The 12216-nt window shown below is 40.5% G+C and overlaps 1 protein-coding gene across 1 annotated transcript in view; it reads left to right on the top strand.

Moving 5' to 3' along the window:
- The window catches only part of LOC120055824 (rab effector MyRIP-like), a 48658-nt gene that overhangs the window by 15880 nt on the left and 20562 nt on the right, over positions 1–12216 (top strand). Inside the window, exon 4 of the mRNA XM_039003812.1 lies at positions 6009–6145. Coding sequence (XP_038859740.1) covers positions 6009–6145 — 137 coding nt within the window. The remainder of the gene's footprint in view (positions 1–6008; positions 6146–12216) is intronic.

The following is a 12216-nucleotide window of genomic DNA, read 5'->3' on the forward strand; positions in this document are numbered from 1 at the left end:
TGTAATCTCCACAGTCTCCTCTCTCAGACGTCACTGTCTGTGACACCTGTACACCGCCTGTGTCAACTTAGTTTATATTCACTATGCAACGTACTGTACATGCACACACACTGTCGCACCTCAACACGGCAACCACCACTCATACATTTACTAAGTTTATCACCCGTGTAGGCCTAGAGACACACATTTACTAAGTTTATCACCCGTGTAGGCCTAGAGACACACATTTACTAAGTTTATCACCCGTGTATGCCTAGAGACACATATTTACTAAGTTCATCACCAGTGTAGGCCTAGAGACACACATTTACTACGTTTATCACCAGTGTAGGCCTACACACATTTACTACGTTTATCACCTGTGTAGGCCTAGAGACACATATTATGAGCAATGCAAAATAGGGTCATACAGTTATGACCCTATAAGTCTCTCTGACTAGAAGCGTTGCAGTTTGTTTGCTTTAGGTAACACTGTTCTTTGGTAAAGATTTTAACTAAAGCCACACTTCTCCCCATTGATTTGATCTTTCGTTCTGTTCAAGACATGTTGTGGTCATGCAGTACTGTTTATGTGTAAGCTATTATGTGCATATTAATGTTGACCAGTTAATGGAGCTTACCCTGGGTTGTCCAGTAATGGTTAGGTTAAATCACATCAGTCCACAGGGACCACAACCTCTGTGTTGTGTTGAAGCACTCATTATCCTCATTTATTATTCATGATCCCATGCTGCTTTGCATACAGTAAATATCTTAAGGCAAGCTCATCTAGATATTGCAAATACTAAGCCAATGGTTGGTCTCTTTTGTAATATTATAGCTTATGATATAGGCCCGTATTCACACTGTGTATCAGACACTCATAGATACCTTCAGAAAGTATTCATACCCCTTGACTTATTCCACATTTTGTTGTGTTACAGCCTGAATTCAAAATTGATTCAATATTTGTTTTTTACCCATCTACACACCATACCCCATAATAACAAAGTGATTTTTTTGTTGTTGTAATTTTAGCAAATTGATTGAAAATAAAATACAGAAATATCTAATTTACATAAGTATTCACATCCCTGAATCAATACTTTGTAGAAGCACCTTTGGCAGCGAGTCTCTAAGAGCTTCCACACCTGGATTGTGCAACATTTGTCCATTATTCTTATCAAAATTCTTCAAGCTTTGTCAAATTAGTTGTTGGTCATTGCTAGACAACCATTTTCAGGTCATGCCATAGATGTTCAAGTAGATTTAAGTAAACACTGTAACTCGGGAACATTCATTGTCATCTTGATAAGAAATTCAAGTGTAGATTTGGTTATTGAAAGGTGAATTAAGGTGAATTAATCTCCCAGTGTCTGGTGGAAAGCAGACTGAACCAGATTTTCCTCTAGGATTTTGCCTGTGCTTAGCTCCATTCCGTTTATTTTTTATCCTGAAAAACTCCCCAGTTCTTAACGATTACAAGCATACACATAACGTGATGCAGCCACGGCTAGGCTTGAAAATACGGAGAGTGGTACTCAGTAATGTGTTGTATTGTATTTGCCCCAAACATAACACTTTGTATTCAAGACAAAAAGTGAATTGCTTTGCCACATTTTTTGCAGTATTACTTTAGTGCCTTGTTGCAAACAGGATGCATGTTTTGGAATATTTTTATTCTATACAGGCTTATTTCTTTTCACTCTGTCATTTAGGTTAGTATTGTGGAGTAACTACAATGATGTTGATCCATCCTCAGTTTTCTATCACAGCCATTAAACTCTGTAACTGTTTTAAAGTCACCATTGGCCTCATGGTGAAATCCCTGAACGATTTCCTTCCTCTCCAGCAACTAAGTTAGGAAGGACGCCTATATCTTTGTAGTGAGTGGGTGTATTGTATTACACCATCCAAAGTGTAATTAATAAATTCACCATGCGCAAAGGGATTTTCAATGTCTGCTTATTTTGTGAGGCATTGGAAAACCTGCCTGGTCTTTGTGGTTGAATCTGTGTTTGAAATTCACTGCGTGACTGAGGGACCTTACAGGTAATTGTACGTGTGGGGTACAGAGATGAGTTATTATTGGACACAGAGTGGGTCCATGCAACTTATTATGTGACTAGTTAAGCACATTTTTACTCCTGAACATATTTAGTAATGCAACAACAAAGGGGTTGAATGCTTATTCACACAAGACATATAACCTTTTAATTTTTTCCCAAAAATTTACATTTCTAAAAACATGATTCTACTTTGACATTATGGGGTATTGTGTGTAGGCCTATGACAAACAATCTCAATTTAATCCATTTTAAATTCAGGCTGTAACAATACAAAATGTGGAAAAAGTCAAGGGGTGTAAATACCTTCTGAATGTACTGTAAATATCGGGGAAATGCCTCTGTCTTTTAGAGTTGAGGATCTCATCCTCACAATTGGCTACTGCACTCTGAAGATGTCAAACACTTCTGATTCTCTGTGGACCAATTGTATTTAATGCATCAACTGTGGCTGCAGTGGGTTGGTGCTCCTCCAGAACTCAATGCCTCTACATATGTACAGTACTACTTTAATTTGACCAGTTTCTCACAGCAGGAAAATATTACTTCAACAACAGGAAATGTGAATTATTATGTGGATTATAATTCATGGACATTTTTGTAGGGGTTGATAAATGCTTTGACATTTTAAAGTGGAAATTACAAACTTTAGAAGCCTTTTTAAATCTGAAATAGATTACAATTTAAATTTCCTGCTGCACAGGAAAAATATCTGTGACAACAGAGTAATCAAATTAATGCAGGTGCATAACTTTGGCACCCAGAATTAAATCTTGCATTGTCTGACCAGTAAGTCGATTTTGTCTGTCATGAGAGACTAGCAGCTGCACTACAGGTGGTGCTTTCATGCCTTAGTGAGTCTGTTCAACGAGGCAGGATGCAGAAGAACTGTGTAGGCTATGCTTGTTGCCCTGCTTGACTTGTCCAGCATCTCTCTGGCCTTGTTTATACCTGGCGCTAACATGGGTTCTGTGTCCTGATCTTGTCCACATTCTGATTGTGCCCACATTTTCAGACATGCGTCTACAAATGGTACTAAAATGTGTCTCTTATCTGTCCTCTGTGTCCGCATTGTGACCAGATGTCCTGGTCCTACCCTGGCTAAATATGTGGTTGCTTCTCCAATTCTCCAATTCAAATGTTAGTCCATTATAGCCTAGTTTGTTAAATAGCCTACATAAACAAAATGCCAAAATGTAACGCTATCCCATATTTTCTTAATATATTGAACAGTCCACACTAAGTAATTGCATGGCTTTAATATGGAAATATATTGTTAAACATAGCATTCGTACTTATGTATGCCAACTATAAAATGCATAATGAGCCATGGGCCAAACATTGCCAAAAAGCAAGATAAGTCACCATTGATAAGACCTAAAAAGACAATGAATAATTCGAATCAAATTCTAATAAAACAAAAAAGCTACTTGTTTTAAATAAGCTACAGTATGTCTAAATAGAGTTAGGCTACAGGAACCATAATTGCGCCCCATGGGCATATAATATTAAGACGACATAGACTATGGAGTGTTTTACGCACATCCAACATTGTCACAGGAGCTGGAAAAATATCCAATATAAAGAGAAAAGGGCAATTGTCCTCTCACCGTTATAGTGCTAGCAAATGTACATCTATAGCCTACCATCGCCGTTGATATGGCCAATTGTGACTTTGCCAGGTAAATTAACAGCCTACAAGCAGATTCAGCAGCATGGACAGCAATCGAAATTCCCGCGATTTGGCAGTTACGTCCCTCAGAGTAAAGTTGAAGATAATTAAACAAAAAACAATATCAGTCTTTTTAATTAACCTCTCTGAACCACCCATCATCTGAACGAGGGAAGCAGCAGAAAAGGCTGCAGTGCATGCACTTTCTCATAGTTACAAATAACAACTCCATACAGAATATAAAGCAGCAGTCTGTTGGCTCTTGGTCATTGTAGACTATCCTTCTCATTTCACTTTTAACTCTGTCATTTTAATTCCGTCTTCCATTGATTAGATATCTCCTAACTTTTGCCCCACAAGAAGGCTCTATGACTGTAGCCTATTGCCGCTTTGATGACTTATGATTGGCCAACAACAAGCTACACACTCTCGTGAAAAGCAAAGAGCAGCAGCATAAATTATACCCATTCTCTCTCTCTCTCTACCGCAGCAGTCGGGTTCTGATCTATATGGGTCCTTCCGGACAAGTCATTTAAAATTACACAGAACGAGATCCGTGACAATCATATCAGATCCGACCCAGACCCGTGACATTATTTAGAATTCTGAATCCGGACCCTCTCCGGTATTCGGGTACAACTGGATCCGTGAAGACCTCTGGCTGAGAGTATACAGAGAAAAGCAGGCTTTTGGCTGAGAGTGTTCAAGAGACAATAGAGTCGACTGACGACCTACTGCCAACTGCTGACTGACTGATCTACAAAGAACCTTGCCTCATAAATAATAAATACTCATTATTTGTATATCAGTCAGTGTGTTATTGGTTGACAGTGTTCAGGAATTAGCATTCTTAATTCCATTCCTTTACTAGATTTGTGTGTATTGGGTATATGTTGTGAATTGTTAGATATTGTTAGATATTACTTGTTACATATTACTGCACTGTCGGGGCTAGAAGCACAAGCATTTCACTACATCTGTTAAACATGTGTATGTTACTAATAATTTGATTTGAGCAGGTCATTGGCAGGTCATTAACTGAGATTGTACAGGAGGAGACAGAAGGCCTGTAAACTCTGGACCAGCTGTTTCTAATGACAGCCCTGTTCTGCCCAGCTGTTCCACTGTAGGATTTAGACCTGTGGACTGTTTACCTACATACGCAGCTATAATTAAGTGTGTGTGTGTGTGTGTGTGTGTGTGCGTGTGTGTGTGCGTGCGTGCGTGCGTGCGTGCGTGCGTGCGTGCGTGCGTGCGTGCGTGCGTGCGTGCGTGCGTGCGTGCGTGCGTGTGTGTGATCTTGTTCTTCTATCCTCATCGGGACCTGAAATCCTCAAAAGGATAGTAAAACAAGGGAAATTCTCCTTCGTTGGGGACATTTCTCAAGTCCCCACAAAGACAAAGACTATTTTAAGCTTAGGGGTTAGGGTTACAATTAGGGTTAGGATTAGGTTTAGAGTTAGGTGTTAAGGTTAGCTTTAGGGTTTGGGTTAGGTTTAGGGTTAGGGAAATAGGGTTTGGGTTAGGGTTAACCCTAACCCAGTGTCCTTTGGGGAGGAAATAGACAATCGATTTAAGGGAAATAAACATGTCTACAATCAGAGATCTCCTACCTAGAATAAGTTGGCAGATGTTCAACAAAGTGAGATGAGGACAAGGGATCTGTGTGTGTGTGATTGTGTGTGTCATGGTCCCCTTGACTCAGAGGTACAGTACATGTGGTCACACACGCAAAGCCCATACACACCCTACAAAGTTATTACAGTAGAGGTCACAGAATGCCTTAGCCCTTACCCAGAACAATGGAGCTAATGGAATAGTCCTAAAAGTTACAACCAAATGGAATAGTCCCTGAATAGAATCTGTGTTTGAAATTCACTGCTCGACTGATGGACTTTACAGATAATTGTTTGTGTGGTGTACAGAGATGAGGAAGTCGTTCAAAAATCATGTTAAACATTTTTATTGCACACTTGTTAAGCACATTTATACTCCTGAACTAATTTAGGCTTGCCATAACAAAGGGGTTGAAAATGTATTGACTCAAGACATTTCATCTTTTCATTTTTAATTTATTTGTAAAATATTCTAAACACATAATTCCACTTTGACATTATGGTGTATTGTGTGTAGGCCAGTGAAAAAAAAATCTCAATTTAATCCATTTAAAATTCAGGCTGTAACACAACGTCAGGAAAATATCAAGGGGTGTGAATACTTTCCGAAGCACTGTATATCACCACATCTCATCAGTCCTCCTTTCTCTCTCCTCTCTGTTGTCATTGTGCCAGGCTTCTGAAGACCCAGTCCCTGGAGTGGTACTACAACAATGTAAAGTGTCGCTTCAAGAGGTTTGGTAGTGCCAAGGTGTTGAAGACACTATACAGAAAACACCTGGCGGAGCAAGGGACGCTGGGAGAACTCACAGGTACTGGACTGGACCGTTTTCTTTTACTGCTGCCACTACTTTAATCGAACGTTTGCATCGACCGTAAGAGTGCAGAGACTCTCTGCTTGTGTCAAATCTTCCAGCATCTTAGGGATCAACATTTACAGAATGGTTACATGGAGGAAAATGGGGAGGGTCATGCTTTTTCAATTTCAGTCAAGGGGAGGGTTTAGTATTTTAATAATCTAGTCCAGGGGAGGTCATGTAATTTGTAATTGATAAAATGTCAATATTTCTTAGTGTTTTAGAATGAATTGCTTATTAAGCTATAAATCGATATGTGCCCGATGCCGTCCCTCATCTCTGATTCTCCGCTGGGCGCTTAATATCAAATGCGCCTATAGGCTATTTAGTGTTGTCTCAAGTCAAATGATCCATAGCCTAGGCTATGGGCTACGAAGTGCATGCTCGGAGAAGCAAAGCACAGAGCAAAGTTATATATTTCTAAGATAGCCGCTGGGATGGTGTAAATACGATTGCATTACACACTGCAATGGATTTTCCAACCCGGAGCCCCGGGCTGCTCTGCTCTTGCTGATCAAAAACCTTTTTGTGTGCTGCCATCCAATGGCTGTGCTGTGTAGGCCTACAGTGGCAGTTCAGGAGGAGTGAAAGGCTTCATCCAAAAGTTTAAAAAAAATCAGGCTTAGTCTAAAAGAAATTGCACGTGGACTAGCCTATATTTTATGTTCTGTTCCGTTTGAGAAGGAAGAGCGCAAAGATGAGAAGGTCAACTTTGCTACTACTATAATTGATTTGATAAAAACAATATTTTTCTTACCCATGATGTATTTATCAGAGTTATTGACCTCTCAATAAGGCAGATTCAAGTAACTTTGTGCTGCTAAAACTTGATGCAGCAGCCACAGCACAATCAATTGGAAACGGACAGCTAATGTTGCTGAAAGTAGGCAAATTCGAGTAGGCAACCGTCTTCATTTGAATTAGACTTTACTAACAACAAGAAGACTTTGTGTTGGAGCCTATTTCTTCCTATTTAAGAAATAAGAGGCATGCCTGCCTGTTTTACAGATTAAATTCGGCTGTAGGCTGCTATATCCATAGATTTGTCTGTCAATGCCTCCACCCAACATGCACTCTTTAAATAACCTACCTCCCTGTCAGTGAAGGGCTGTAACTATCCGCATAAAGGTAAGACCCAGATGCAGACCGTGTCGAAGTAACAATGTTTATTATAGCAACAGGGGCAAATAATGTTTATTACAGCAACAGAGGAAAAGGTACAGGACGGCAGGCAGGCTCAGGGTCAGGTCAGGCAGAGGTCGGTAATCCAGAGGTGGGGCAAAGGTACAGGATGGCAGGCAGACTCAGGGTCAGGACAGGCAAGGGTCAAAACCAGGAGGATGAGAAAAGAGAGACTGGGGAAAAGCAGGAGCTGATACAAAAACGCTGGTTGACTTGACAAACAAGACGAACTGGCAACAGACAAACAGAGAACACAGGTATAAATGCACAAGGATTAATGGGGAAGATGGGCATCACCTGGAGGGGGGTAGATACAAACACAAGGACAGGTGAAAAAGATCAGGGAATGCAATGCTATAAAGCAGGTCTTTCCACCTCTACTCTTTTCCACAGTGGTCTGCAAACCCACAACGTTCAAAATTCCTCTAATGTCATATCATGCTAAAAGGACGAATTTTAAGCGTTCAGGGAATATCTAGGTAAAATACTACATATATTGTTGAAGGGAGGGCCATCCATTTTCATAAAAAATATATATATATATATATATATATATATATATATATATATATATATATATATATATATATATATATATATATATATATATTTCACCTTTATTTAACCAGGTAGACCAGTTGAGAACAAGTTCTCGCTTACAACTGCGACCTGGCCAAGATAAAGCAAAGCAGTGCGACAAAAACAACAACACAGAGTTACACATGGGATAAACAAACGTCCAGTCGATAACACAATAGAAAAATCTGTATACAGTGTGTGCAAATGAAGTAAGGAGGTAAGGCAATAAATAGGCCATAGTGGCGAAGTAATTACAATTTAGCAATTAACACTGGAGTGATAGATGTGCAGATGAGGATGTGCAAGTAGAAATACTGGTGCGCAAAAGAGCAGAAAAACAAAAACATATATGGGGATGAGGTAGGTAGTTGGATGGGCTATTTACAGATGTGCTGTGTACAGCTGCAGAGATCGGTAAGCTGCTCTGACAGCTGATGCATAAAGTTAGTGAGGGAGATGTAAGTCTCCAACTTCAGTGATTTTTGCAATTTGTTCCTATTCATTGGCAGTAGAGAACTGGAAGAAAAGGCGGCCAAAGGAGGTGTTGGCTTTGGGGATGACCAGTAAAATATACCTGCTGGAGCGCATGCTACGGGTGGGTGTTGCTATGGTGACCAGTGAACTGAGATAAGGCGGAGCTTTACCTAGCAAAGACTTATAGATGACCTGGAGCCAATGGGTTTGGCGAGGAATATGTAGCGAGGACCAGCCAACGAGAGCATACAGGTCTCAGTGGTGGGTAGTATATGGGGCTTTGGTGACAAAACGGATGGCACTGTGATAGACTGCATCCAATTTGCTGAGTAGAGTGTTGGAGGCTAGTTTGTAAATTACATCGCCGAAGTCAAGGATCGGTAGGTTAGTCAGTTTTACGAGGGTATGTCAGGCAGCATGAGTGAAGGAGGCTTTGTGGTGAAATAGGAAGCCGATTCTAGATTTCATTTTGGATTGGAGATGCTTAATATGAGTCTGGAAAGAGAGTTTACAGTCTAGCCAGACACCTAGGTATTTATAGTTGTCCACATATTCTAAGTCAGAACCGTCCAGAGTAGTGATGCTAGTCGGGCGGGCGGGTGCGGGCAGTGATCAGTTGAAGAGCATGCATTTAGTTTTACTAGCATTTAAGTGTAGTTGGAGGCCACGGAAGGAGTGTTGTATGGCATTGAAGCTCGTTTGGAGGTTTGTTAACACAGTGTCCAAAGAAAGGCCAGATGTATACAGAATGGTGTCGTTTGCGTAGAGGTGGATCAAAGGATCACCCACAGCAAGAGCGACATCATTGATATATACAGAGAAAAGAGTTGGCCCGAGAACTGAACCCTGTGGCACCCCCATAGAGACTGCCAGAGGTCCCGACAGCAGGCCCTCCGATTTGACCAATTGAACTCTATCTGAGAAGTAGCTTTAAAACCTCTACAGGATTGGTGGGTCCCCCGCGGGACGGTTGAGCTAACGTTGGCTAATGTGATTAGCATGAGGTTGTAAGTAACAAGAACATTTCCCAGGACATAGACATATCTGATATTGCCAGAAAGCTTAAATTCTTGTTAATCTAACTACACTGTCCAATTTACAGCAGCTATTACAGTGATATAATACCATGCTATTGTTTGAGGAGATAGCACAGTTATGAACTTGAAAATGTATTAATAAACCAATTAGGGCAGTCTTGATACAAAATGTTGAACAGAAATGCAATGGTTCATAGGATTCATCTAAAGCTTTGCACATACACTGCTGCCATTTAGTGGCCAAACTCTAAATTGCGCCTGGGCTGGAATAATACATTTTGGTCTTTCTTTTGCATTTCAAAGATGATGGTTTAAATAAAAAAATAAAAAAATGCATGTTAGTCTGGGACAGTTGTGGGATGCGGTAGATGCCAAATTAATACAACCACTAGCATCAAAAAACCCTTAAGCAATGAGCCTGACGCAACAGATGAGAACGTTTAGCTTTAAATGTTGATAAACTATTAGGCTATTTCTTCACAGTATAAGCGCAGCAATGCGCACATGGCAGTAGGCTATCAGCGCAAATGTTCCATTAGCAGGAAAACACAATTCTCAAAAGTGACCACAATTGCGATTATGCATGCATTGCTTTTATTATAAAAGTGCATTTTTATGGTGAAAATTTTCTTCCCCAAACTTGAAACTCACATGTTACATTTGGCCACTTTAGTTGTGATACACACCTTATCAAAACATATAGGCCTATCGGCTAGGCTACATGATTTGAAAAAGTAGCAAAAAAAACGTGCTGTTTCCTGCCTTAAGCTAGGCATCATTCACAAGTGACAATATATTATTCACAAGTGATAGGCTAATATTGTCACCCATCACACTATTCTTGATTTAATCTTGTCTTTACATATACTAAATAATATATGTGTGAAATTTGATTTGATTTAGAATGGACCATTATCATGCACCTGTCTCGAATCAGGGGCAGCGGAAAAAAATACATGTCATCTATGCACTGAAATAGCGAATGGTTCATTTTCATGCCAGCCAGGTAGGCTATACTCCTGTTGTAAAGAGAAGCAATGTGCTTAATATTAGGAAAGTTGAGAAATAAATATTGTAAGCCTATAGAAAGCTGATGGGATCCTCCTCTTTTTAATAGAGGCCATGTTTTCTCACGCAATTGCATGACCTATTGAAATGTTGGGCAACATGGGCTCAAGAAGTCATTGATTAGATTTTCGATTACATTTGCATTAATGTCAGAGTGGTTAGAGGGACAATAGAGTACTGAGTAGCATCAGAGATTGCAGAAACCTAATTACCATGACTAAATGTGAAGTGGAATTTGACTGCCATCATGACTGGTGACCGTCGGTGTGGCGGTATTACAGTCACCAGTCATTCACATTCTCATTCTGCTTTGAGCTCTATTCAGGTCCTCTAAATATGCACATAAAGCTGAGGTTATTTGTTGTTATGTAACTGCATTACTGGGTCTTGTGTGAGGAATTATCAGCCTTATCCCTGGACTGCGTGCGCCCAGTGTTCATGTAGTTCAGAAGTGGATTGGGGAACACTATGGTAATTTCCAGTCCTTTTAAGGAGGAAGGCAGTGAACTTGAGTGACATGAACTAGATTTGAGAACAAATAAGCCTCATTCTGTTTTCTTTGTGACTGTATTGCTAACTGGCTGTGTATTTTTAATTTTTTTATTTCACCTTTATTTAACCAGGTAGGCTAGTTGAGAACAAGTTCTCATTTGCAACTGCAACCTGGCCAAGATAAAGCATAGCAGTGTGAACAGACAACAACACAGAGTAGTTACACATGGAGTAAACAATAAACAAGTCAATAACATAGTAGAAAAAAAAAGAAAAAAAAGAGAATCTATTTACAATGTGTGCAAAAGGCATGAGGAGGTAGGCAATAAATAGGCCATAGGAGTGAATAATTATAATTTAGCAGGTTAACACTGGGGTGATAAATCAACAGATGATCATGTGCAAGTAGAGATACTGGTGTGCAAAAGAGCAGAAAAGTAAATAAATAAAAACAGTATGGGGATGAGTTAGGTAAATTGGGTGGGCTATATACCGATGGACTATGTACAGCTGCAGCGATCGGTTAGCTGCTCAGATAGCAGATGTTTAAAGTTGTTGAGGGAGATAAAAGTCTCCAACTTCAGAGATTTTTGCAATTCGTTCCAGTCGCAGGCAGCAGAGAACTGGAAGGAAAGGCGGCCAAATGAGGTTTTGGCTTTAGGGATGATCAGTGAGATACACCTGCTGGAGCGCGTGCTACGGGTGGGTGTTGCCATCGTGACCAGTGAACTGAGATAAGGCGGCGCTTTACCTAGCATAGCCTTGTAGATGACCTGGAGCCAGTGGGTCTGACGACGAACATGTAGCGAGGGCCAGCCGACTAGAGCATACAGGTCGCAGTGGTGGGTGGTATAAGGTGCTTTAGTAACAAAACGGATGGCACTGTGATAAACTGCATCCAGTTTGCTGAGTAGAGTGTTGGAAGCTATTTTGTAGATGACATCGCCGAAGTCGAGGATCGGTAGGATAGTCAGTTTTACTAGGGTAAGTTTGGCGGCGTGAGTGAAGGAGGCTTTGTTGCGAAATAGAAAGCCGACTCTAGATTTGATTTTGGATTGGAGATGTTTGATATGAGTCTGGAAGGAGAGTTTGCAGTCTAGCCAGACACCTAGGTACTTATAGATGTCCACATATTCTAGGTCGGAACCATCCAGGGTGGTGATGCTAGTCGGGCGTGCGGGTGCAGGCAGCGAG

The sequence above is a fragment of the Salvelinus namaycush genome, chromosome 11 (assembly GCF_016432855.1).
Source record: "Salvelinus namaycush isolate Seneca chromosome 11, SaNama_1.0, whole genome shotgun sequence".
Classification (NCBI taxonomy): Eukaryota; Metazoa; Chordata; class Actinopteri; order Salmoniformes; family Salmonidae; genus Salvelinus; species Salvelinus namaycush.